This window comes from Trichoderma asperellum, chromosome 2 (assembly GCF_020647865.1).
Source record: "Trichoderma asperellum chromosome 2, complete sequence".
Lineage (NCBI taxonomy): Eukaryota > Fungi > Ascomycota > Sordariomycetes > Hypocreales > Hypocreaceae > Trichoderma > Trichoderma asperellum.
This window is the reverse complement of record NC_089416.1, coordinates 1904401-1931282: the sequence shown is the minus strand read 5'-3', so window position 1 is coordinate 1931282 and position 26882 is coordinate 1904401. Positions and strand designations below refer to the sequence as shown.

The following is a 26882-nucleotide window of genomic DNA, read 5'->3' as shown; positions in this document are numbered from 1 at the left end:
TTGGCTTCCTTTTCACATCCAAGACTCTAATACGGAGTAGTTCTCCATCATATCCACCCAATTCGTGGGGGATCCTTTCACTAGCAGCAATACGTCTAATAGCCCCACTTGATAACGACATCGGGCCATCGGCGCCTCTCCAGACTTGACAAATTTCAGGCCCTTTCTTTTCTTCAATCTCTCCTCTCTGCTGGCCCTACTTTTGCTGTTGTTTCCTCTTTTCTTAATTTTCTCTCTTCAATTCACATCTCTATTCGCTTCTATTGATTTTCCGATATATACCCTCTGCTCGAATTCGACGTAACGTATCTCTCCATCCCCGCCACTTCTATCCGTTATCGGCCGCGGGGCCACTCAGAAATTACAACAAAAAAAAAAAAAGAAAATGGCGGCAGTAGAGCTGGAACAGCAACAGGGCGGAGGGCTCCAGACGGCGAAGGATCTCTTCTCCGGCGCTGTTGGAGGCATTGCGCAAGTCTTGATCGGTATGCGATTCCATTTCTTTTTTTCGGGCCTTCCTTTTCGTTTTGAAGGAGCAGGATTGGGGTTCGGCGCAATTCTGGCGACGGCCCGGACGAAACGCTTTCCTACGGCTTGCATCGCGATAGACTAACACCAGCCCCAGGCCAGCCCTTTGACATCGTCAAAGTCCGTCTCCAGACGTCGAACCAGTACTCGGGCGCGCTCGAGGCCGCCGCCTCCATCTACAAGCATGAAGGCGCGCTCGCCTTCTACAAGGGCACGCTAACGCCCCTCATCGGCATCGGCGCCTGCGTGTCCGTGCAGTTCGGCGCATTCCACGCCGCGCGGCGCTGGCTCGAGGCTCGCAACGCCAGCCACGGCCACAAGACGACCGACCTCAGCTACGCGCAGTACTTCGCCGCGGGCGCCTTTGCCGGCGTGGCCAACGCGCCGCTGTCCGGCCCCATCGAGCACATCCGCATCCGCCTGCAGAGCCAGCCGCACGGCGAGGGCCGCCTGTACAACGGGCCCCTGGACTGCATCCGCAAGATCAGCGCCCACAACGGCGCCCTGAGCGGCCTGTACCGCGGTGAGGCCGTGACGATCTGGCGAGAGGCCTTTGCCTACGGTGCTTGGTTCACCACCTTTGAGTACCTCATGAACTCTGACGCCGCGCGCAACGGCATCGACCGCAAGGACATCCCCACCTACAAGATCGCCTTGTACGGTGGCCTTGCTGGAGAGGTCCTCTGGCTTGCCAGCTACCCCTTCGACGTCGTCAAGAGCAAGATGCAGACCGACGGCTTTGGCGCCCAGCAAAAGTACCCGTCCATGCGGGCTTGCTTCGCTTCTACATTCCGCGCCGATGGCATCAGGGGATTCTGGAAGGGTATTGGACCAACCCTTGCTAGGGCAATGCCTGTGAGCGCGGGCACCTTTGCCGTGGTGGAAATGACCATGCGAGCTATCAACTGAAAGGAGTCATTAAATGAAAAGCGAGCGAAGCGATTCGAAAATGAAAGAGATATATGAGGGGGAAAAAAGCCTTTTCTTTTCTTTTTCTTATTTTGGCGTTATTGGCTTAGGATGGGATCAGAGCCGAACAAAATGAATGCCTCCTTGTTTTTTGCACGGAAAAAGGGTCGAAGCGAAAAGAAATTCTGGGTGGATATAGACGGAATTTGGGAAATTGCCTGTTAATTCTAGACAGCCGCATGGTTTCATGGAGTGATGTGTTATGAGAGCCAGACATTCAACATGGAATTAATCGCTTCATCTTCTTATAAGCTGTGTTGATTTCGGTATCTGGCGGATACAATGATAAAGTTCTATTTCTTATCTCTTTATGCAAAAAAAAAAAAAAAAAAAAGTCAAAAATCATTACACCTTACCATCCTACGTTCTCGTTGTTCTCCACCCGTCTCTGAAGAATTTGTCTTGCATTCAGTGGTGTCAAAGCCACGAGCTGCAGCTCTTCCAGCACCGCACGCGCCTCGTCATTGTCGGTAAATGCTCGGTCACTAGCTTGCTTGAGCGTTATAGCAACGGCATCCTCGCTCTCTGCCGCTGCCGTCGCTGGCAAATTGAGCAGCACAAGTCCCTCACGAAGAGACTCTAGGGCCGCCGAACCGTTGGGGATGAACCGATCTACAAGCGAAAAGATGGATGCGCAGTCATGCGCAAATTGGGCGGCTCCAAGCGTGGTGAATGTTTGGCGGGTGAGGATACTTGTCCATAGCAAGTCTTGGAGCTTTTCGAGTGCATCTCGCCAGACACGCCGGAACGAGGCCGCAGAGAGGGCTCTGCCTAGGAACTCCAGGTTTCTCTTCAAGGTGCTCAGTGCTTCATCCAGCTCAGGTGTAATGGAAAGCGTTGAGGAGTCATCTTTTATTTCAAATTCGATATTAGTAAGACTTATAAGTTATTCGTGGCAATAAAGATGTATATCAGGGCTTACCGGGAGTGGCGCTTTCGCCTATTGTTGTCCATTGAACATTATGGGTATAGGCGCGCAGCGCTTTGGAGTGAGAGTCGACCAAGGCACCCACGAGCAGCTCTTCGCCGGCCTTGCGACGGTTGGTATACGCTGCAATGGTTTCATCAAAGATGGCCCCATTCTCGTCGCCATCATCAACTGCGGCGACGGTGCGTTCCTTGAGATCATGGCTATTCCCAACCACGTTACCGATAGCGGAGCCCTGTAGCTTTACTTGTCGAGATTGACGTCTGTGCAGCTGATCCCACAGGATGACATAGAACTATACTCTGAATTAATATCATTCTTTCAATTCGCACAAGGGCTTTACTCAAACTCACTTCTTCATCTCCCCATTCCGCCAGGGTATTTGCAACATGGTCAGAGCTGCCAATCACTTTGCACAACGTCTCCAAAGTACCAGTTCCTTCCAGGGCAGCGAGCTGTTCTTTCGTTACACCGTGAATGGTCCGGCCCAAGGTAGAAGTCAAAGACTGGTAGGCTTCCAATGAACTTCTCAGACGATCGTGATATCCATCGAGAATATCTAGTTGAATATCCGTGAGAAACTTGAGCTTCTGCTTGACATTGCGAAGGCGTTCGTATTTTGTAGTTACCACCCGTAGCAAGTCCGTCAGTTGAACAGCCGCAAATGTAGGTTTCATCTTTCCAGGCAACGAATAATCATAATCAATTTGGCGCCCGTCTCTTGACTCTAAGATGGTTTCAAACCTCTCTAGCGCAAAACTCCTTTCAGCCTGGAACCATACATCAAAGTACTTCTCGAGGATGATCTCTGACAGCCCTGTCCAGCCATTCTCCGGGTCACCGCCGTCATAGCTGAAACGGGATCGGATATTCTCGTCCAGAGTCATGACCTGAGATATAAAACTGCTCAAAAATCCGGGATTCGTATGCGCCTCTGATGCCACTACATCAATCTTCTCTCGAACAACGGGTAGCATTGCAGTGATGAGAGCACACGCAGGATCCGCATAGATGGTCTTGTTCGCCACGGGTGTGTCATGAAACTTGGATGCCAGCAGATGGCCCAGATTGTCGCGAAAGAACTCCTCCCATTTTTCCAAAGTTGTCAAAAGCCAGGGGAAGCAGTGGGTACCAACTGATTGAGGGCTGCTGGTTGGTTTATCGCTCATAAAATGGAAGCGAAACTCGGCAACGAACATCTTAGCCATGACCTCAAACGGCAAGAGAGCCACGATATCTGCGCTGTGGATAACTTCTGGCATCTGCAAATCGAGAAGCTTCTCCACACAAGCTATCCATTCTTCATCCATTTCGGACTGAGGGTCGACTTTAGGCCAGTGTTTCTTATTTAGCACAGTCTCTAACTCGGTAGACATGATTTGCTTCATTTCATCCCAGAGATTCTTCGTCATCTTCTCAACATGATCCACCAGATGAAGGTCGTCATTTCCGGGCAGGGATCTCAGCTTAATCGCCAGCTCTTTCAACTGCGCATACGGTTCGAGTGCCTCTTTGGGGCTGCCTGGAAGATGAGATCGAGCCTCTTTCCGTAGTCGCTCAGCGTCTTGTAGCAGCAAGAAGTATTTCTGAGCCAGCTCGACGCTCTGTAGCTGCTTCATGGGCTTCTGTAGTCGCGCAATAGCCTCGCTCGGCGCATCGGAAGCAGCAGCTATTTGGACGCGCCTGTCGATGCTTTCTTGCAGTTCATTGAACTCGGCAATGCGAGCCTGAAGGGCAGCTTGGCGTTCGTCGCTTATGCGCCTCGCCTCTTCCAGCTCTTTTGCGGCATCGTCGAGCTGCGATTGGAGCTGGTTTCGCTGCAATTCGACATTGGTGAGTAGTTCGTCGAGGTTGTCGAGATCAGCGGTCGATTGAAGCTTATCCTCGAGATAGTCCTCGACTCGGCTATCAAGAGAGCTGCCATTGAGAATTCCAGACAAGGTCGCCATGGTTTTTATACGTGGCCATATCAAGCTGCATCGAAGCTGGAAGGTATGACGATGCACGTTGCATGTAGCTGGGGGTGCTTATCGATATGGGTCTACCGAAGGTTATCCGAGGCACGATGCATGCACTACTACTAATAATTCACAGATAGGTATATAGTAGGAGGCAAAAGCACTATACAATTCACGTTTGTTATCCAAATTGGGGTTAAGAATGTTACAAAACCATTCAATTCGCGATTTTTGTCTCACCCCCATATACTTTGCAGAAATGAAGATATTCATTTACTCGTGGCTGTAGTATTGGCAATAACACCAATTATTCTGCAGGTACAGTCGCGGAACAGCTGCTCCGTACTAATATAGCGAGCTGCAGCCATTATCCGCAAAGACAAGGGGGCAGAGATGGCAAAATACCACCAAGAACAGCGCCGAAAAGCAGTGCTTACGAGTAGCCCTTACTGGCACAAAGTATTGCTGCATTAATAAGGGGCATCGTGACTCTTGGCTCACCGGTCGGGACGGCCAAGAATTGTAAAAGCCGTATGTTTACTCTGCGTTTTGTTCGGCTTCGTCGACAGCAGGCGACTGAGACTACTCTAATTTGCGGGCCATGCACTCTGCATTTTTACCTGTTTTTGTTACGAAAGCACAGGCATTTTCCAAATGTTTCCTCCGCGTCTTCCGACCAACAAGCGAGTAAAAGAAGATGAAGTTGCTATATATAAACATAACCTGTTTCTAAGCGGTCAGTAGAAGCTGCGCCTCGCTCTTCACCTCAATCCATGTACGGAGCGCCAATTAATGCCTGACACGACCCTAGACATTAGCTCCGGCGCAGCTCGACTTGGCTGTGAGAGCCACGGATTGTCATGGCAACCCGCCAAGATACGAGGTGCAAGTTGGTAGCGCTGATGGCTGGGTGCTGTACACGGAGGTAAGAGTGTTGCTTGATACTATCTCATTTATAATTCCTTGTAACTGTGGTCAAAGAAAAGCTGGAAAGGAAGAGAGCTATATGTAGAGTGAAGACGTGTAAGATGCCGTGTAAGTGCACGCGCCTGTGGTAGCACTCCATTCATGTTTCACATGACAGACCTACATAGTAGATTGCACCGTGGACGCCGCCCATAAAGGAAATCCTCAGGCTGCAGGCCCGCGACGAATATGCGCGTCTTACCCCCGTCTCTGCCGCCTGAATGCCTTCACTGACGATCGATCGCGCGCAAATCAAGATGTGGCCAGCCTCCAACTGGCTATCCGAGGCGCGAGCCCATCGGCCCCGTTGGTCGCCACCAGCCTCTGGTACAAAAACAATGAGCGATCTTTAGCGCACTGATCCCCTGCAAGGCACCCGCTGGAAAACGGAACATACCCACCAAAGCCCCGGCCTCTGCGGCGCTGCTGAGCCTCTAGCGAGTCCAGCTGCTACAGCCTCCAGCAGGCTCTTGCGCAACGCGGCACCAAAGCGCCTAAAAACTGCGCGTCTTGGTCCCAGCCAAGCTTTTTTGCCCCGCGGCCCCACCCCTGCTAACGTCACCCTGGTTTCCCGGCCAACCAAAGTCAATACCAGAAATGGCGTGGCTGGACGAACCAAAATGCGAGCCCATCCGCCCAAGTTGGAGCGCCAGAAGTGCAATAAGCTGCACGATCTAAAGATACCTTTCCACTATTTCCCCAGCCATCTGAATTTTAAAGAAAAGCTTGGAGAATAGCGAAGCCAGAGAGAAAGAGGGACGCCCTGCGCTGCGGTTACGTGTTACGTTGGCTGCACCCCTTTCTTGTCAATTTTTTTCTGCAGTTCCTCTTTTGGAAGAGGGCCTCTCTTCTTCTTCTTTGAGCTAAGTCTCGTCCTGCACGTCGTCCATGACAACTGATGCCCACGCACCACGCAAGACATTCTTGTCACTCTAAGCATTGCAGGGTCTAGGCGGGATTCCACGCTCGTTCCGATTTTCTTCAATTCCTCTTCCACGATTTTTGAGAGGGCAGCCCAGGCGACGCGCAATAGCGCCTTGAATACCAGCCTGGTTTGAGTGGGCTTCTCACCGCTCGCCCATTCCAACGTGCGTTCCCGCCATCCTTGCCTCCACGCGACATTCTTGCGCGAATCTGCGTCGGGATCCATCAACGAACAATTCTGCGACGAGGAGCCTCTGTGCTTCTGTACTGGGGGCAAAGAGTTGAACGCAGCGCAACAGGGATTCTGCGCAGTTCGGACGGCTTGCGCTCGCGGCGCTTAATCTCCCGGACAATCGCCCCTTCGTCTCTATTATCTCGACACTCGTCTCGTCCAGATTTAAAGAGGGGAATTTCCCTCTGATAAAACAGTCACAATGGCGACGACACGGTCGGGTACGAGCTCTAGCTCGAGTACCACGATCATCTCGGTGCGCCGATTCCATCGAGGATGGCAGAGTGAGTCTCGCATCGACGGGCGATTGGAATGCGGCAACACTAACAATGTGTCTTAACAGGATTCGTCCCATTTCTCGGATACCACCACGTGCTGATGATTCTGATCGTCGTCGCAATCATTCTACTATGTACGTCGCCAAATAGCCAATCCAATTGCTCATACGCCTTTGCTAATCGCTCATCACAGCGCTGCTACTTGCCGGTTGCTCGTCTTCATCGCCTCTAATTCCCGGCATCTTCCTGCTTTCCATCTACTACCAGTCTTACGAGGCTCACCCCGATACCGCGCAAGTTGACTATAGCTTCTACACTGCTATGCAACGCCTTACTGGAAACGCCGAACTGCAGGCTCGAGTTGGTTATTTCGGCATCTGCGTCAACCCGGATGGTGGCTCGTGGCTTTGTAGTAACAATGCGACAGCCCTGGCCAGGGAAGTCTCAGTTGACCAGGACCCTCTTAATCTCATCTGGCTGGCTGCCCAATTCAAGGATATGATTGTGTTTCCATACTTGATGTGAGTATTCCTCCACATATTTGTGTGCGCATATGCACTTTGTCATATGCACTTTGCTGACATGAGCCCTTAGCATCATCGCCATCATCTTCGCCTTTATCTGTCTGCTCCTCCTCGCCACTTTCCCTGGATGGCACGAGGAAGAAGATTCTGAAGGATCCGAGCGCGAGGTCAAGCCGTTCCCCTCTCGTCCCGTTTCTCAAATCGCACTGGCCATCATCTTCATCGCTTCCATCTTCGTTCTCGTTTCAGTCCTCTGGCAGCATACCGCATCCGTCGCAGCATCCGTCATCGCACAAGACTTTGGAAATGGTGTTGTCAAGAGCGGTGTCGGCACCAGCGCCATGGTAATGGGTTGGTTCTCGTTTACGCTACTTATCATCGTCACCATCGGCCTGCTCGTAATGATCTTGAGTATACGTGTTCTGAGTTCGATGGTGTGATGAAGGCGGGTTTAATGGCGAGATGTATGCGGCGACAATAGGTTAGGGAATGATATATGAGATGGGAAGACTACGTGTATATGTGATGGGCAAAAACCAGGGCGTGTAAACGGGCGGCACAACTTCGACTTTAGGGGGTTGGTTGGTTTACAGGCAACATCAGCATCGGAGTTACCAATGGCGTTCACGAAGAATACATAATGCAACACTACAACGACAAAAACTGAAAAAAGAAGAAAAAAAATTCTCCCAATACCCTTCCTTGCTTTCTTCCGGAACAGACGACAGCTTGAGCCGGCCCCTACGACAAACCGACCTTTGCCTCTTCCTACTACGGCCATTGCGCAATGATGGACACCAATCGACGAGCCTAGTGCAATCAACATGACGAGAGCGAAGACGATAATTATTTAGGGATGAGGTCGAATGGGCGGCCGGCCAAATGTCACTGAGCGAACTATAGACGACGATAATGCACCAAGTTTTTCCGACGACAAATGTGTTATGTGTTATTTTCATGGATTTATGTTTTGCAATGTCCCTTTCTTTATTTTTTTTGTGTATGTTTGGTTTGGGGAATACAACTGGGGACGAAAGGGGGAAATCGAGATATGGGCTATACATACTTATCTATTGATCTTTGATGCCTTTGTTATTTTCCTTTTCTGTGCAGGATGATATTGAAAAAAAAAAATTGTGTTTTCGTGTATAGTACAGAGGATCATGTTGACTGCTGTCCATTCGGCAGTCAACAACCGCGGGATTGTCGAAATATTGCGCGATGCAATGATATACCAATCATGGATGAAATGTACATACATTATGCGGGTTGGTTATGCTCTTTTTTGTTTTCCGAGATAGATATTCCAAGTGTAGCAGTACCTAAGTGGGCGACATTAAATCTTGAATCCAGTTCACTTTCATAATGGTAGCATTTTCATGGCGACACCATCAATATCTCTCTTAACGCCCTATCGTAGTATCTAATTCCAATACCTATGCAAAAACACGTACCCTTTCGTTTCATGGCTCTTGCAATGAAAAACAACGGAGGAATAATAGGAGAAAAACATGCTGTGCTCAAAACAACAAGTAGCCCGAGACAATAACGCGATGCTGCCCTAACAATAACAATAACGATAAAAAAAAACGATATTTTTTTTTTCTCTCTCTTTCCTTTTTTTCTTTTCATATTGTAATTACCCTATCCATTTATTCGTTTCATTACGATTCCTTTCTCTTTTCTATCTTATATACTGTGGCCAATGACGCTACCCCCCGGCCTCTTGAAGGGATGGGCCTCCGTGTTGAGCACCCACTCGTCCAGGCTGATCACGCTCGGCTCCGAGAACAGCAAGTAGTAGTACTTGAGCGTCTCGGCGAGCCAGAAGCTCTCCATCTCGTCCTTGAGACCCGGCTCCTCGCTGTTGACGTCGTCGATGGCGCTGTTGGCTATCTCGGTGCGCGTGGCGCGGATGGTGGCCTCAAACATCTTCCAGCCCTTTTCCATCCACGTGGGGTCGCCGGTGATGCGGTACATGTACCATACCGATTCAATAGCTTCGGGTCTAGTAAGTAGCCAAGGCGTTAGCAAAGGTCCTGTTCGTTTACAGAGTTCGTCCAAGCACTTAAATACTTGAACTGGGAAGAAAAAGAGGAAAAGGAGGTAGTCTTACCGGAGAATATATTGTCTTGATGTAATTTGAGTAACGCCAGGAGCAAAACCCCAGTCCTTAATCCTCGACTCTACAAACTCTTCATGCGACTGCGGCCGTTCGGGGACAATCACTTGCTGCTCGTCAAACTCCTTAGGAGGCAGCCTATTGGCTTCCAGAACCGAGTCAATGGGCGCGTTAGGGTCTCGTTGGCTACCAACCTCCGCCTTTACTGGCTTCTTCTGGTTATCATCGCCCTTGAGGCCAATCTTGTCCTTGAGTGACTGTGGGAGCTCTGAGCCAACGTCGAAGTCCTCATATGCCGGGGCTTTACCGTCTTTCGGCACTGGAACTGCCGCCCTTTTGCGGAGAGGTTTAGTAGGGGTAGCAGTAGAATCGCCGGATGAGGCAAAGTCCTTTGCACTCTGCTGCAGGGCGTCACCCGCAGTCTCCTTTTCTTTATCACCAGTCTTTCTGGGATCGCCGTCGCCTTGCTGAGGATTCCTGGGATCGCTGTCGGGTTTTTGCTGGATTTTCTTTCCTTGCTTCTTCTCAATCTCTGCTACCTTTTCTTTCCAATCCGCCATTTGCTGGTCTCTCCAATCCTTTGACGGGTCCAACTTCTCGTACCAGAGAGTCTGGTTGAATTCGCACTTCTCTAGGGTTGGGCAAGGTAGAACTTGAGAGCCTTCCGGCATGACGCCAGAGACAGTAGACTGATAGGCCCAAACGCAGCCATCAGTCAGTTGCTTGGCTATCTCGAGATCCTTCTCTCGGCCAAAGATCTTACCACCCAGACCATACATACCGCCAATAAAGCACGTCAAGTGTGTAACTTCAAACGTAGCGCTCAAGTCTTTAGAGGGGTTTCCATTCGTGCTGACCTTAGCCGGGAAGAGGATGTCCCAGTCGCCATCTACCATCGGTCTATAGAGGAGCCACTCATTGGTCGCCTCGATAGTTTCCTCGTACAGCTTCTGGTACTTGGATTCCAGTCCACCAAGCAGGAGATACTCCTTCGGGAAGTACTCGTACGCCGAATCCTGGCCACCTCCCATGTGATATTGCTCGAATCCATATCCACCACTTACTATGCCTTGCGAAACGCAATCCCACTTGGATGTAGAACCATCTGCTCCAAAGGGTGGCATTCCTCGAGGCTTTGTCTTCACAGGTGGCACTTGGTTGGACTTCTCCAAAGGCTCTTCGCTTGGTGGGGCATCTCGGCGGCGGAGAGAGTCAGACGGGCGAGTCTCCGTATTATCATCCTCACGGGGGCCCTGTTTGGCATAATCCGGGTTCTCAGTGCTGATTTTGCCGACTGATGACTTTGCTCCAGAAGCCTCGGTGGATTTTTTATCGTCTTTCGGGTCCTCTGATCCAATCTGGTCAACAACAAACTTGCTCGGCGCTTCAGCAGGCATCTGCTTAACTGGTGGCTCCTCGCTTCCCATCTTGGCGACAACGAATTTCTTTGATTCCGCATCAGTCGTGCCAGCGGGTGCTTGCTTGTCTCTTGGATCCTCAGAGGTAAATTTTCCAACCACGAAGCCATTTGGCTTTCCGGCGGGCTTCTCCGTAGACTTATCCATGGCCTTTGCTCTCGCTTCATCAGCAGCTTGCAATTTGGCAAGTGCGTCATCAGCACCGAATTTTCCAACGATAAACTCATTTTCCTCCGCAGCCTGGGTCTTTTGGGTGCTTCTTTCTCCAGTCGCTGGCTTTGACTCAGTTTGGCCAGGAACATAGCCAACTGGCGCTTTGGAGACATCTTCACTCATTTGCTTCTGCGCCGCCTTGCTAAGTTGATCGCGGATGGCCGTTGCAGTGTGATTGCAACCAGAGGCATCGAGATTCTCGGGGAACAGGCCAGGAATGGCAGTTCCTCTCGATTGTAGGTCAATCAGGGCGTCGGTAATGCGATCCACGGCGTCGTAGTACTTCATTTCGCTGGTAAGCTGCGCTAGGCGTGTAAACTCCATGGACAGGGTTCCAAGCTCCGCAATGCCAACGGAACCAGCGCGGTGAGGCTGAGAAGCATATTCTGGTTGCCACTGGTAGTACAGAATTGGCATTCGGTTGGGTGTATCGAATATTCCCATCAGGATCTCAGCAAGCTCAACGGCCTTGGTAAGAAGCCAGGGGTAACCACCATCATGGCCACCACTGACATCGAAGGCGCCTAGCAGGCCACCTAGATATCGAATGGTAGTTTCGAACACAGGAATGTTGTGGCGAGGCGTGGTTGTGAAATCAATCTTTTGAACCGCCTTGGCTGCTTCGTCGAACTCTTCCTTGAGACCTGCAATCCAGAGGGTATCCAGAGAATCGACCAAGGTGGCAGCCCAACCGCAAAAGGGATCGCGATACTTGGAAGAGACGGGCGAAAGCTCATCGTGCATCCACGCAAACTTCTTGTAGCCCGACCATGCTCGCGCAATCTCTTTTTGAACCCGCTCCTGTCTATTGGCTCGTCTGGATTTGGCCTCTGGCGATTCGACGCCAAACTCGTGCTGAACCCGGGGTACTTTGAGCGGCTTCCCCGTGGGGAGGCTGATGATGGATTCGGGAGGTAGTGGGAAGTGCTCCCCGACGGGGTGCCAGTGAACTCGAGTGTCCACCGGGGTTCCTGGAGGGGTCTTGGGCGGGTTCTTCTGGTGAATGCCGTTTATCTCTTCGTCGTCATCATCGGATGTGTTGGCATTGGAGGCAGAATCCTTGCCATTGGTCGGTGGTATCGAGTAGTCAAGGTCCTTAAGCTTGGGAAGTTTGACGCCGGGCTCTTCATCGTCGTCCAGCTTGCTCTGCTTCGGCTGGCTGGCAACATTTTCCGGCGCCGGCTTGGATTCGGGCTTCTTTGGCTCGGGCTTGGATTCGGGCTTTGGCTTGGATTTAGAAGAGTCAGGTTCGGCCTCAGTCTTGGCCTTGGACTCTGGGTCGGTATCGAGCTTCGGGGCAGGCTTCGGCCGGCTCTCTGGCGCTACTGCTGGCGGTGCAGCGGGCGAATTCGAAGAGGGAGGATATTTGAGGCTGGCATAGCGCGAAGGGTCGTCCCACGCATTCTGCGAGACTCTGTAGAGCAGGAAAAGCACAACCGCCGCACAGATGGTAAACAGCCTATACCTGCGTCGTGCCATCGCGGTGGTTGTAGGCGGAGCACTCCCAGCGCCGCAACGAGACGATCACTGCCCCCTTTGTTAAAGGGATGTCGTCGGGCGAATCAACGCCCCGAGTCGCAGAGCAGCGCAGCGAGCACCAGAGGTCGAGTCTCCAGCCCGGACGTGGAATTGGCGAAGATGGAAGCAGAAAAGCAAAACCAGGGCCAAGGAAACGCCTCCGAGTCGTTCCAGCAGCCACTACGCGCACATGAGCAGCGATCCAAAGCTAAGGGGGGAAACGCCACACAGGACAGGCAACGAGAAAAAAAAAACAGGCGGGCAGATACGAGAGCAAACCGCATCCCAGCAGAGAGCTGCAGGGACCTTTTTTACCCTTACGGCGGTTTGGCAGCATCGTGCTCCGAACTAGTGACATTAAGCCGTGGTGGATTGTCTTGGCATTTCTCGCAAAGCAACAACTGGAGGCATCTCGACCAGACCGGAGCTGAAGCAGGTACATCCACAGGTACCTCTGTGGTGCCTGTGCAGTGCCTGTGCTAGGGATGGGGTACCCGGCATAACCTTGAGGAGGAAGTCCGGCACGCGCCGAGCGAATTGAAAAAGCATAAGCACTTGGGCGTACCGTACACAAGCCAAGTTGTTATCTAGCAGTTGGATACCTACCTACTAATACTACCTAGTATACACTATAAAAGCCACCAACCAAATAGCAGACAAGAACAAGGCTAAGAGAACTTTGAAGATCAAAAACTATGAGCAAAAAATTATAACTATAGTACCTAGTACTGCAAGTTCAATAATACTGCTAAAGTACTATTGCTGTACAGCCACGGAAGACTGCCGAGACTCGGACCAATTCATACAATCTCAGGATGGAACCGCTGAAACGGCTCTGGTGAAGCGCCCGCCGCACCTCTCCAAATCCCCAATATAGAAGCCAATCATACAGTCTACAGTACCTTACATACTTGGGTACGTACCCGTAGGATTGGATATCCATACTACAATATGCCCCTACACTACACGCCATGGCCATTTCCATCTCCCCCGATTGACATGAGCCAACAGCCAGCCCCATACGCTGCGAGCGCACTCAAGAACAAGTCCCGGATGCCGCCTTGGAAAATCCAATACTGCTGCTAGCATACTAGGAACCTATGTAGTTCGATATGCCCGTTATAGGAAGGTCCAGCAACCACCATCGTTTTTTTAGCCGTCAGCTCACGTGTCCTTTGTCCCTTCACAGTGGTTTGGAATCCAGCAGGCCTCCAGTGCACCACCAGCTGCCTTGGGTGTGGTATCCATTCGTCTGCCAGGGTGTCCCATTGATCTAGAGACCGAGACAAGCTCGAGTCGCATTTGAAGATGACTGGGGCTCCTGGTCAGAACAGCATCTCCAAAGCTGATACCGAAACCACCACAACGGGGCATACAAACACAAACCCCCATGTTTGCCTCTTCAGACAACAGGAGGCCCCCCGCTTGTCTCGAGTTCTCGCAACTAGTAGTACAGAATAATTCGGTGCTATTGGAAGCCAATCAGTTCATCCTCCCCCGCCTTATAAACCCTTCCCGCGGTCTCGACCGCGTCTTTAGCCTGGGGTTAAATTCACCAGCGGCCAACAGCCCGGAGAGAGGTCTCCGTACAATAACCTTAAACTAGAAGCGCAGTGTACCTTTTTTTTGCTTTTCTTTTTCTTTATCCATCGGTTTAGGCATTTTCTTCTTTTTTTCTTGTTTTTGTGACATGTGGCATAAAATATAAGTAATAGCGTTTCATTGGTCGCCAGCAACCGCAAAAGAAAGATACTAGACTAATAGCCAACGCCGTTCTCTCTCTCTCTTCTCCAAATCCACTCTAAACCATCACGCCGGGGCGCTGCCCCAACCCAAGTTTCTTTTTTTTTTTTCCAAAAACCTAAGCCCATCAAACGCTATGCGCAGCCTTAATATACAACCAAGATATCCTTTGATTTGCACAAAGGATGTGGAAGAAACGGGGAATAACAAAAAAGAAGCCAGAAAACAAAAGAAAAAAATATTGCATCTCCCACTGACATCTCCCACTGACATCTCCCATTAACACTCCCGCTTATATCTGCATGTGTCGTTCAAATCATCTTATGCGTTTCTGGGCTTAATCTTCTTATACAAGACGGTATCGTAAAAGTTGTAGTTGGAATCCAATTCGCAAAACGGATGCTGTGAAAGAAGTACGTCGGCTGTTGGCCGATCAAATGGGTTCCTACATTACCAACGTTAGCACAAGCTGTTCTCCCTTGATAGAAGTTTCTCCCAACGTACACTTGGAAGCAATCCATCATAAACGCCACCGCGAGGTGCCCTATGGTTTCTTGGATATCTTCAGGGATCGGGGGCGTCTCCCCGTTTGCAATCTTGTAAATGGCTCCAACAGCCTCCTCCTTGCTCCATGGTCGTCGTCCAGCAAACATCTCCAACACCACGCATCCCAAGCTCCAAATGTCTACCTTGGCACTGTATCCTTCGTTCTGTGACCGAATAACCTCAGGCGCCATCCAGAATACAGATCCCTGCATGTTGTTCGACTTGTCATTGCCGTAAATGTTATCCGTCTTTTTGGAAATTCCGAAATCACTAATCTTGCAAGTTCCATCTATGTCAAGCAAAATGTTGTCTGCCTTCAAGTCTCGGTGCAAGATACCCTCTCGGTGCAGATAAGCCAGTCCAGACAGCGTCTGACGAGTAAGGGACGATACGACTGGTTCTTCGAATTTGCCGTGCTTGCGCAGGCATGAACCAATGCTACCACCAGGAATGTACTCTAGGAAGATGCTTATGCTGGCTTCTTTCCTCTCGCATCCCAAGTACTGTACGATATTGACATGGTCTAGATGCTGCATGGTGTCGATTTCGCGATCTAGAGCGGCCACGAGCTCCTTCATCTTATTCTTATCTCCAGCCGCGGCTTTAGGATTGACTTCCACCTCCTTGACGGCTAAGAATTCGCCCGTCGTGGCATTCATACCCAGGTACACGCGTCCATAAGTACCTTTGCCAATCAGCTCGCCCTTGAACCACCTAAATGTGGTTTGGCGCTTCGGCAGGGTGTCCTGCGGAACCTGTGGGAATATCATGCTGCCACGTTGATCTGGGCGAATCTGTACAATCTTTGCGTTGAACATTTTGGTGCTCTTGCGACGCATGATTCCGCTGGTAGGAACATTGCCCGAGTTGTGCGGCGCATGCGTGAACCGCTTGTTAGCCTCGTGAGCGCCCCGAGCAACTTCACGGATAGACTTCATTCGGCCCAACCCGCCAGAACGCCTCATGCTCCTTTGTGCCACAGTTGGTATAGATGGACGGCGCTCCAGAGCCTTCAGTGTGGACTCGTCAGAGCCGAGAGTATCACCATCATAGACGGATTGACTAGAAGATGCAATGCCAGCGGGAGAGGGGTTAATGTTATCTTGATACATCGCGGGGGCCGGTATTGGAGGAGGCACACTCTGCTGCGGCGATTCTTCGACTTCAGGAATCGGTGAAGTCGCCACCAATGTCGAGACGCTATCCTCTAGCACGGGCTCATCAAGATTGTAGTTGGGGAAGAAGTCGTCGAGGTTGTTGAGCAAATCGTCAGTGGCAGGTCGATTTGCCCACACATCCTTCTCGATAAAGGACTTCCGACGACCAAGTTTGCTCTCCTTATCAGACTCCCATTGTTCGGAACCAGGGGTTCCAGGAGTTCGGCGTGATCCGTTTCCAGTCCTGTACCAGTCATCGGCGTTATCGCCTATCGATTGGGGGGAAGTGAAGGAGACTGATAGCGTCTTGCTCTTTGGCCGGGAAGTATTCACAGTCAAGCTAGGTTTCTGTGCGTGCCCAGGCCCGCTGCCTTCTCCACCACTCGGTCCTTTGCCTTTACCCCTACCAGCAAGTGGAATGGCAAACAGCCCGTCATCGGAATCGTCATCGCTATCGTCTCCCGGCGGCGGACGACCTTGCGATGACGAGGACATTGGAGTAAGAGATGGCTGAGTGAATTGAACATCGGTATCTGTAAAGTCCAGGTCTGGACCAGGAGACTTTGGGTTGGTAGGCTGAGGAGGGGATGGCGGATTGGCCACCGGCGGCTGCCGGGCTGTACTGGGGCTGAGCTCTGCCGGCGACGGCGGGCGTTGCCCTATCATCTTCATCTTAGTAACTGCTTCATCCTCTATCATTGTCATCGCCAAAGGGGGCGAAGGGGCAGGTGAATAGTCTGGCACAACAAAAGACATGTTTCTAGGGCTCCAAGTAAGAACCTTGGGAGAGACTGAGCCAGGACTAGATCTATCCGAGCTGGGTTCGCGAAAATTAACAGTAGACATAGCTTTCTTACCTATCGGCAGCTGCTGTGAGCTGTTGCCAGCTACGACTGGCTGTGACGCAGCTCTGTTCGGAGATACTCCTCGGGGCCCGTTGGCCGTCGACTGTCCAATGGCTGACAGGTTTCTACCCATGCCAACAAGTGCTGCGCCAATAAACCCGCCTTTAGTTGCAGCAGGCATGCTGAACATGCCCTTTTTGCTATTCTCCGATACCTCAGGCTCAGTGGCAGCGGAAGGCAGAGGCGGCCGTGGCGCCGTGTGTCCTTCAGCAAGGCCGGTCATATTCCGCCCCGTTTTCTTGCTAAGTGAATTGGCTTTGATCAGTGTGGCAGAAGGATCGCTTGGTGGCGCCGGCGGCCGTCTTTGAGGGAAGAGCTGATCAGGTTTCCTGTCTTCGTACGGCGAGTTTCGAGGCTGGTCAAAATCAACATTCCTTCCCACGATACCAAAACCTACAATTGATTCTGGTGGCATGGTCGGGCTCTCTTTCTTGTTAGCTTGCTTCTTCTTTGCAAGGTACTCGCGTTGCTTTCGTTCTAATTCGGCTCTATACTCGCTCGCCTCCTGAGCTAGGGTCTGCTCGGCCGAGACCTTCTCATCTGACTTCTCCCCTATTAACGTATTGGATCGGGACGTAGGCGGGGACGAGCTAGATCTCTGGCGCCCACTGAGGCGCGCATACGCCTCTTCGTCTATTCCCGCTGGGTTGCCATATGGTGACAACAAAGTCGGCACTTCACTGCTCAAGCCCGGGGTTAGCGCACTATGTGAAGAGACGAAAAATTTCAATGTCCCCGTAGAGTCGGCCTTCACGCGCTTATTCGATAGCAGTTTTTGGTCATCCAGAGGTTCTGTATGTTCAAATTGGCCCAGTTCAGTTGCGAATATGGAAGAATTCTCAGTGTCGGGCAGGCCAAGACTAAGACAGATTGCTCGGCGAAGGTCCGCAGCCGTCTCGGCATCGGTGATGTCGCACATTCGGTAGTTCCACAGGTCCATTGTGGCCAAAACATAGATTCTGCCTTGAGTGGTGCCACTATGTTTTGGCCTATATTGCGAGGTGATGCTAGATGTATCCAGATGAGCGTCGCTGCTAACATCGGAGCCGTGCATCCCTAGTGATAGAGGCTTATGAAGGGCTGCCGGTGACGTGGGAGAGTCAAGATCATCAGGTGATGGGAAAGCGCCGTCTACTTGCTGGCGCTTCTTCCTAGATAGAAAGCTGAGGAAAGTCTTCGAGTCCTTGGCAGATGATGGAGATTCGGCTGGCTTGGAGTAGCCTTCTTGATTTCTTGATACGGACATCAGTTCTGCCAAGCTCATACCTCGGGTCAGCAGTCCAGCTGCCTCAGGTGGAAGCCCAGATCCATATATCGCAGCATTGGATGCGGCAGAATCGGTGCTGTTTCTAGAGCGATGCGTAAATTTGGACGAACTTGGCGAAGAAGAAAGAATCGGAGTGGTGACTGAGTGAGAAAGGGTAGGCGGGGGAGCTGGGCTACCGCCTGGGGTCGAGCAAAGAGTTCCCTGCTCGGCAGTGGGACTCTGGCGTCCAAGATCAAGGTTCTTTAACATTCCTCTGTGATTCGTGTCGGCTCCATTGGCTGTCTGTATTGCCGGTGGCCTAGTCTGCGAAAATCGCCTGGCTGCCAACGTGGAACTGAGCGGCACAATTGGGGACTCAGCAAAGTCTGTAGTATCTGAGCTCGCAGTAGGATGGCCAGATGCGGAATGGTTGGTAGATATAGACTCCTTTCGGTTGTGCGCAGGAACTGCTTTGGAAGCCTCAACTGGTCGTCCAGTGACGATGCTCCTGATTAATCTCCGCATACGTTTACCCTCTTCTCTCTCCTTCGGCTGGTCCCATCCCATTCCGCTGTTCGCGCACTCTTGCGCCAGTCGAGGATACACCCGCTGGTGCATCATACCAAAGTTTCCACGGCCGCCATGGGCACTACCCAGCTCTAGGAACTGTGCGCCATACAAGTTCAAAGATCTGAAAGTCTCCTGCCAGTCCTTGGAAAACTGGTTCTGTGCCAGCCACTGTAAGACTCTGTCCAGTGGCCACTGCGCCGCTATCTCTGGTGGGATTGTGCTTGGCGCAGTGGCGGTGGTGGGCGCATTGGGTGCGTTTGAAAGCCCCTTGGCGTGAGCTGCCCCCGTATACACCTGCTGTTGCCTTTCATCCATAGGTGTTGTGGTGGTCTCCGTCCCGCTCTGCGGTGTTCCCCCGTACTGCCACGTATTCTGCGTTTCCTCCCGACCAAATCCCGGTATTCCCACGCCCTCTCCATACGTCTCCCCCGTCGGTATATACGTTGCACCCATTCCGTTCCCAACATCATTTGGGCGTGGAGGGGGGGGTATAGCCATGGCGTGTCCCGCTTGCATCGCATTGTAAAACTTGGTGGGATTATACGGCTGGTGCTGGCTGGTGGCTGGCGGTGGCGGAGGTATGCTATAGCCAGGGCGTCCATCGTACAGGCGGCCAAAGTTTCCATGCCAGTTTTGGGATTGCATCATGCTACTTCCAGGAGGGGGGCCAGGCGGTGGTGGGATCATGACGCCTTGGGCCGACCCAGGCGCGGCAGGGTATCTCATCGGCGGGGGAGGCGGCAGGCTCGTCATGTTCATCTGAGGCCCAACCATAGGAGGCGACAAGGTCGGAGGGGGAGGAGGGGGAGGCAGCTGGTAAGGCCTCGTGGGATCGTTGCCCGAGACATGCCTTTGACCACCCTGATACATAGTCAACAGTAGGGGCGCGAGAGGGATGCCCGCTTCGAAGAAAGAGATGGCTCGAGGGAGACGATCGCGGCCGTCGCGGGCCGCGGTCGATGTTCAACGGTCGACGCTAACCAGCGGATGTTTGTATATCGCCGAATATCGAGGATGAGGGTCGCTGTGCTGTGATCAAAGATTTCTCCCACGCTACTCCGTAGAGCTGGTGACGATGGTTCTTATCGGACCCGACGACTGTGGCGCTACGCCGGGAAGCTATTCTTCGTGGATATGGTTCTCGCTTGCCCGCACGCTCGCTCGCTTGCTCGCTAGTGTGTGCCTGTCTCTCTGCCTGTCGCTGCGTCTGCATCTAGCAGAATGTTCGATTCAAGCGCCTACAGTCCGACGACTGGCGCTGGCAGTCGCTCCAGAAATCGAGCGCGGTACGTCAGTTAGAAAGGTTTTGGCGGGAGATGAGCCGATGATGGAACTTGAATGGAGGTCCGCCTAGAAGCTCCAAAAAAGATGGCCGGTGGGCCAGCACAGCCAGCGGCGCATGGGGGCTGGCCTGCGATTCAACGGCTCTGGGCTTAGCGGCTGGGGCTTAGCGGGTCGGCCTTCAGTTCTAGCAGCCTGCAGGTCGCCGTTTTGCTGCTCGAGAGCGCGCCGCCGCCCACCAAAGCTGTCCCCAAAGTGCTGGTGCCAGCAGCCTCGCAGAAATTGATAGCGGACTAGTACCTGTTTTAGAGGCTTCTTTCAGCGGGTGCACCGCTAGCACAAACTCGTAGCGCAGGGGCCCCTCCTTAGCTCCTGCAGCCCCTGCAGCCCCTGCAATGCTGCCAGCCCAGGCCAATGAGAGGCGCCGGCGCGAAGCATATTGACGAGAATCATTTCATCTGCGGACAGAAGCCGTGATCCATCGCACCTAGTCGATCACCGCACATGCGGCCGCTGCTTGGGCGCCGGAGCCAAGGCCACCCGTTGGAATCAGCAAACAACAACAATGAGAGCGTTTATTACATCCATGCCACAAACGCGATGGGTCACCACATTCGAATTGGCTTTGGAACAAAGGCCAGCGGCGCCATCTGGAGCTGCGAAAAATGGCTATTCGGGTTGTTTTATTGTCATCTCCACTGGCCGTTTCGACGATCACCGAGCTCATCTATTCGAGGACAGACAGCCGTCCAATCTGCCGATACAGAGCACAAACTAATTACTGCAAGGACCACGCGGTACGAGGCAGCGCGGCTTCACATGTGCCGGAACCGAAGTTCTCGTATCTCCATTCACTAGACCCAGGCGGCCTCTCCGAGCAAAGAAAAACGCGACGATGAAGCTCCGTCCTATTTTGGCAGCATTTTCTCTCAACTCCATTGCTTACAGTCCGGACCTTACGAGCGAAAAGATGGAAGCAAAAGCCCTTGGTTCTTCAATGATGTCATATTGGCTCTCTTTTTCTTATTTCGGACAGCTAAATATATGCGCAGAGCAGCAAGCAGGGGTTTTCTCTCGTGCCGACGACGATGCGGTCCAACATCAGCACTACTCTTCGGCTCCGATAAACGCTATTCCCACTAGCAGTATCTTTAAATGTCATCTGATTCCAGCTTTCCATCTGACTGGTAGGCCACGAACGCACGAGTCAATTAATCCATGCGTGCTTCTCCAGAGGCTGACTGTCCCCATCCTGGCAGCCTTGACCCGTTGGTGTTGTGCATATTCTGGCCCCTCCTCTCCTAGGACTAACAAGCCTTAGACAAAGTGCATATCATAGCGAATAACGGCATTGGCATTGGTTTCAGAACAGAAGAAGCTGACTAACAAGCTGTGTGTATCCGGTAGGGGGGCCTTTTGCTTTCTCGTACAAGTATAATTATTGCCAGACATGGTGGAGCTCTCTGACAAGGACTACGTGAGATTGGCCGTTAAATTCAACTGCTGTGGTGAAATACCGTGAACCCTGGCAGATGATTCCAGTAAATAGTCCAAACGTGTAAGCTTCGGCTGAATGCAAGGAACCATCTTATTGGTGCATATATGTGTAGTGAATAACAAAAAGATTTCCCAAATTAATTTTCAAGCGTTTCTGTAATGGGTCATAGAGCCGTGAGCGCCAGCAGACTCTTCACACGGCCGGCAAAATATGGCTACATGTACTTCAGCAACATGTTCTAGCAAAGAATTTTAGATGATTATCATTTTGAGCCAATCTCTTACGCAAACTCTCGACAGCCAATCTACTAGTAATAGGTACATATCAAGTGTAGATCGCAGGATAAGAATACAGCATCACAAGTGACTGAAATTTGGCAGCTCAAGGGTAATACAAACCGGCGTTACAAATAGAAATATTTCCTCTTTGTCAGGGGACTAATAATTGTCAAAAGAAGTCTCATTTGATATGGAAACTGTTGATAAAAAAGCATTGTTGCCTCCAATAGTTAACTGTCCTATCATATAGAAATCATGCCACTCAAGGACTACACTATTGTTCAAAAACACCGTAGGAAGCAAGCAATACATGAGTACTGAAACAGATCCCAAATATCAATCTGTAGTATTCTGACTTAGAAATATTCGTAAATCTCTTTGCATCGAGTCGTCAACCGCGCCCGCGTCAGTCGGCTTCAGGTTATCTCACGGATGGGAAAATTAGATTCAGCTCAGTATCTGTAGTCACAAACCAAAAATATTGCAAAAAGCTGCCTTTTTTTTTCAAGGGAGACTTACAAAGCGAACTGAGATACAAAGGCGATGAGGAAATGTTTAGTCAAAGATTCGGGTTAAAATATAATAGATGCCACAGGCAAACAAGAGTCAGTGCTTTCCTATCCAGAAACGCAGACTTCAACATTATTGGCGTTACCTTGATAAATCTCCTCCTTATTTCAGAAGCTAGCGAGTTTACCACCTAAGACAACGCTACTACAAAGCCATCTTCACAATACGGCAGCCGTTTTTGAACGAGCAAGCGATGCGGGCTTTCCGTCAACATGAGCAGTGTTCAGCGTCCAGGTAACCAGCAAAAGGCTATGTAAAATTAGTACAACCAGAGGCATTTGCACCACAAAAATCTTCAAATCTCAACAGCAAAAATGGTGGAGTCATCGAACAAGGCCAGCGCACGCCCCTCTAGTTGACTCAGCGCTCAATCCAGTGCAGAACACTGTGTATATACATCTGTCGATGGTCATGGAGACAACTCTAACAACCCAACAAATAACCCTCAGTTTATCGGCAAGCATAATATCCAACATCATCTTATCAATTCCACAAAGTCAAATGATTCAACGTCATGGACGATTTCGAGGGCCCGTTTCTTTCCTGGAGAACATTGACGAGAGACGAGAGATTCTTAAGCGAGCTGTTTGCCACTGAAATGAGGACAAGGCTGGACCAATCTCAGAGACCTCTTTACCTAATAAATACGGATGATATCGACGAGGTTGCGACCGAAGCGTTTTTTTCCCCCAGAGGAGAACAAAGGAAAAACCATCTCTCCAGCCGGAGACTAAGTCGTGTATTCAGCAGTTGGCTGAGATCTTCCGCCAAAAGACGGGGTCTGACGTACCCCAGACTGTGGGGGATTTTGCAAGAATGCACATGACTACGTCTAAGTAGATGAATACGATGCTTTCGTTCTTTGAAAAGGAGGGCCATTGTGCGAATATTGATGCACTGAGGAAGTAGTACCCGCAGCTGGCAGATCTAATAATACGACTAGAAAATATCTCCCAGTCAATACATCAATGAATAAGTAACTTTTGAGCATTAATTTCGTATGCTATCTATACATATCTAGTTTATTTGTACTACAAACAGAAAGCATTAAGCGAGGCGACTTGTCACTTATGAGACATCGTGCGCATGCATGTAGCAGCCTCACCTCTAAATCCACTCTCAGTCTCATATGCTTCTATCGTGTTCTACCAGATCCTATTCATCGTTAACTCTCGTCCATCTAAAGATGCACTCCGCAGTCGCAGATTTGCTATTATTTATCAATACATGTTTTGGTGTTATTTTTTGAGAGTTTCGCCGACATACATCCATACAGTTATATACATATTCGTACTACTTTTTCAGCTACCACACCTTGATATTAATTTTCAATATTCAGGGAATGGAACGCCACTTATAAGATAATCTCATGTCACCTTGTTCTTCTTCCATTGAGATGTTATGCACAGTATCTGATGCCTTTCACGCCATTAACCTTATATCAAAAACGAGCACCAATTTCCACTAAAGGATGATATTAAACTCTCTCTAAAAAAGTCTTTGATAAAGGGGGGTTAATGCTTTATAGACATCGTAACTCACATCATAACTCGAGATTGACACCAAATGTAATATGATTGGAAGTCTAGTGGTGAGACAAGAGCATATAGGTAGATTGGGCAACGCCAGAGGATAACTGCAACGTAGAGTTACATGGGCCAGCTATCAAACGCATATAGAGAAAGCTCCAGGCAATATTAGGCAGTTATAGTCACGTAATGCAATTGATCATCCCCACAAAGTACCGTATCGTATCTGAGGATTCCCGTCACCAACGTTGTGAACTAATGCAGGGAGCTGGGTCACACGGGCTCCGACAGAGGCATATGAGTTTGTGGATACGGAGACAGAAAAAAAACGTTATTAACGCAGGAGTTTGCATGTACAGAGTACAGCACAGGTATATAGTATTTCGCTATCGATGCGTAATTCGTGTATCTGGAGAGTGAGATGCTCTCATCATGTAGTGTCCAGAAACGGCCCAGTATCTCTTTACACAAAAAGAAACGGGGAAAAAAAAAATTCAAAGTGGCTGTGCGATCAACCGAGTTGTAGGAATGCCTCTTCCTGACCCTAGTGCCCTTGCTGATCTTGCAGCAGCCATGCCAATGCAACACGCTCAAAAGGCATAAAGAGCAAGAACGCCAAGTAAATCCTTCCATCGTATATTCCATAATTTGTACACCATCATGTTATCCCATTAAAACAAGTGCCACGCCACGTTGCAGACGCCTAAACCATACAATTGTTGGAAAATAAGAGCTGGAGAAGAAGAAGAAGAAGAAGAAGAAGAAAGCTAATAAAACAAGCCGTATGCCATTTCAAGTTTTGTGAGTCCTATTGGCGACAAAGGTGCCAACAGGGCTCCATGCAGCGCCTCGGCCTTTTCTCATCCGTTTTCATCCGGAAGTGTCCTGATGCTGGGTTCCCTGAGCCCTCAGCGGCATTTATGGGGCAACCAGAGTAGCGGTGGAGCGGTGAAGGCAGCTGACAATGACTTTACCGCCAATGAAGTCTTCTCATTCGGCATATCGAGGTTGTTCGAGCGCCATATCGGGTATTAGTGTATGTAACTGCATCTTCCTTGGCGGCATCTTCGAGGTGGTCTTTTCTACTATTCCCATATCAAGGCAGCATTTCCAAAGATTAGTCGGCGTATGCACCCCTGTCGCCATACGCATCAAACCGAAGTCAGTGAAAACCACTAAAAGGGCAAGCAAAAAAAAGTCTCAGTCAACTATTGGCCCGTCGGTCTCACGGGCTTACGAGCGTATACAACGTAGCTATTGGCCGTTAGTAAGCTTCTCCTCAAGCCTGAAGTCATGCATGCATTAGACGATTTCGCCAACAAGTGTACTTACTAAGGCCAGTAGGCATGGACGCCCAGATCTCGCAATTCCTTTCGCAGCATGGCGGAAATTACCAAAATCTCCTCTTCTGTCCAACCCAGGCTCTTTTGGAATAACCGCATGGTCATGCCCTCTAAATGATTCATCAAGTTGTGTTGTTCCCACGCTCCAATGAGCTTCAAGCGTTGGTCCTTAGCCCAGGGCGTACAGGGCATCTTGTACACCTCTTCCGTTACGCATTCGAATCCGCGTTCTTCAAACCACTGTTTAAATCGGGTCGGATCATCCACTGGAGTGCCAAATCTTTCGCATGCCGTCTTCGTGAGATTCGCCCAGTTCCGAAACGTACTCTCATCAGATAATGTGCCGTCGTCGCAATGTAACAATCCGGTATAGCATTGAAATTCAATCCATCCACCAGGTTTTAGATGCCTGTTGAACATTAGTTACATTGTCAGTTCTTGGAGATGAAAATGAGAATGCTCAGGCGAGGCCTTAGTTGAGGAGCGCGCTGTACCTGTATGCTTGGTCAATTAACCTGGGAAAATTTCGTATTGATAAAATCAAATCACGAGAGAATATGAAGTCGGCGCTATCTGATTTCCACGTCCAGTTTTGTTCGATGTCGTCGAGCTCGAACTGGCAGTTTGGCGGTACCCTTTACAGATACATCAGTATTCTGATACTCTTCGTAGCTCCAATCTCATACGTACCATTGTGGTTGTGTTGGGGCTATATCAACGCCAACAACCTGAATAAGTCTACGTTAATGCCCAGCTTTCACATCAGGTCTCTTTGGATTAAAAATCTTACCTGTGCCCCGGGGTAATCATCGGCGACCTCAACGCACCATATACCTAATTGAACTAACATCAGCAAGTGACGAGATGACATCCATAGTTGCGAGTTGAATTACCTGTGCCGCATCCTAGATCCAGTATCCTCTGGGGGTTCTCGCCAATCGGTGATAGAAAGCGTCGCTGCTTCAATAGAGCGTAGTATTTGGTGTGGCACAAATCCATGCGATCCAACTCTTGGTCGTCCATTGGAAGTCCATACTCTGAAAGGAAGGGAAATGCGTTAGCGCAAGGTTTGGAGCTAGCGAGCAGCAAGTGACAACAAACTTGAAGCATGAGAACAATCTGGAGTCTACATACCTTCTTTGCCATAGGCAGCATACACACGCTGGCCTTCGCCCACAACACCATGAAGGATAGAAGAGGTAACAGAAGTCAGCGAAGACTGAAAGCTTCCGATATCGTTGCCCTGGTCCGGTTAGAAGTTGTCCCAGCATCAACACACTAAACTCATGAAAGCGCATTTGATAAGTCACTCACTTCGTCGAAGTCGTCCGGCGGCGACACCGCAGACTGTGCCGAGCGCATTGTGTTAGCAGTTGAGTTGAACAGCGTATCGTCCACAGGTGGCATGGCAGCAAACGGGCGACGCAGCCTTGTCGTACACACCTCATCGGGGGGGATCATTCCGGACGGTTCTGTCATTACAGCTAATGAAGGCCGTCTGTCGTCCATGCTACTCAAAGCCGAGAGGTAGCCCTCTGGCAAACTGGCGCTCCACCTCAGTAACTGGAATGAGAGGCTTCGACTTGGGCTGTGCACAGTAAGAGCCCTCCTCTCCTTTCGCTTGCCCCCTTTGATGGA

At 50.5% G+C, this 26882-nt stretch overlaps 7 protein-coding genes across 7 annotated transcripts; 3 read left to right on the top strand and 4 right to left on the bottom strand.

The window, feature by feature from the left end:
* Positions 1 to 135: 135 nt before the first annotated feature.
* TrAFT101_002950 (uncharacterized protein) lies at positions 136 to 1811 on the top strand. The gene is made up of 2 exons (XM_024899478.2): positions 136 to 485; positions 626 to 1811. The coding sequence occupies exons 1-2, from the start codon at positions 386 to 388 to the stop codon at positions 1435 to 1437; spliced, it is 912 nt and encodes a 303-aa protein (XP_024764066.1). The 5' UTR covers positions 136 to 385; the 3' UTR covers positions 1438 to 1811.
* TrAFT101_002949 (uncharacterized protein) lies at positions 1708 to 4426 on the bottom strand. The gene is made up of 3 exons (XM_024909526.2): positions 2779 to 4426; positions 2420 to 2720; positions 1708 to 2346 (listed from the first exon to the last, which is right to left on the bottom strand). Exons 1-3 carry the CDS (start codon positions 4372 to 4374, stop codon positions 1850 to 1852), a joined length of 2394 nt encoding a protein of 797 aa, XP_024764065.2. The 5' UTR covers positions 4375 to 4426; the 3' UTR covers positions 1708 to 1849.
* A 2281-nt stretch (positions 4427 to 6707) lies between these two features.
* Positions 6708 to 7747, top strand: TrAFT101_002948 (uncharacterized protein; the record flags this gene model as incomplete). Its single annotated transcript, XM_024899416.2, has 4 exons — positions 6708 to 6789; positions 6849 to 6917; positions 6977 to 7304; positions 7378 to 7747. The coding sequence occupies 4 exons, from the start codon at positions 6708 to 6710 to the stop codon at positions 7745 to 7747; spliced, it is 849 nt and encodes a 282-aa protein (XP_024764064.2).
* An 853-nt stretch (positions 7748 to 8600) lies between these two features.
* On the bottom strand, positions 8601 to 12939 carry TrAFT101_002947 (uncharacterized protein). Its single transcript, XM_024906110.2, has 2 exons — positions 9424 to 12939; positions 8601 to 9315 (listed from the first exon to the last, which is right to left on the bottom strand). The coding sequence occupies exons 1-2, from the start codon at positions 12537 to 12539 to the stop codon at positions 8997 to 8999; spliced, it is 3435 nt and encodes a 1144-aa protein (XP_024764063.2). The 5' UTR covers positions 12540 to 12939; the 3' UTR covers positions 8601 to 8996.
* Positions 12940 to 13351: 412 nt separating this feature from the next.
* On the bottom strand, positions 13352 to 20061 carry TrAFT101_002946 (uncharacterized protein). Its single transcript, XM_024903477.2, has 3 exons — positions 14826 to 20061; positions 13955 to 14766; positions 13352 to 13890 (listed from the first exon to the last, which is right to left on the bottom strand). Exons 1-2 carry the CDS (start codon positions 19613 to 19615, stop codon positions 14643 to 14645), a joined length of 4914 nt encoding a protein of 1637 aa, XP_024764062.1. The 5' UTR covers positions 19616 to 20061; the 3' UTR covers positions 13352 to 13890; positions 13955 to 14642.
* A 470-nt stretch (positions 20062 to 20531) lies between these two features.
* Positions 20532 to 21628, top strand: TrAFT101_002945 (uncharacterized protein). The gene is made up of 2 exons (XM_066126745.1): positions 20532 to 21294; positions 21348 to 21628. Exons 1-2 carry the CDS (start codon positions 20922 to 20924, stop codon positions 21410 to 21412), a joined length of 438 nt encoding a protein of 145 aa, XP_065982852.1. The 5' UTR covers positions 20532 to 20921; the 3' UTR covers positions 21413 to 21628.
* A 3481-nt stretch (positions 21629 to 25109) lies between these two features.
* Positions 25110 to 26705, bottom strand: TrAFT101_002944 (uncharacterized protein; the record flags this gene model as incomplete). Its single annotated transcript, XM_024904983.2, has 9 exons — positions 25110 to 25155; positions 25234 to 25653; positions 25739 to 25879; positions 25935 to 25972; positions 26035 to 26078; positions 26138 to 26281; positions 26379 to 26487; positions 26559 to 26591; positions 26688 to 26705. The coding sequence occupies 9 exons, from the start codon at positions 26703 to 26705 to the stop codon at positions 25110 to 25112; spliced, it is 993 nt and encodes a 330-aa protein (XP_024764059.2).
* Between the last annotated feature and the right edge of the window lie 177 nt (positions 26706 to 26882).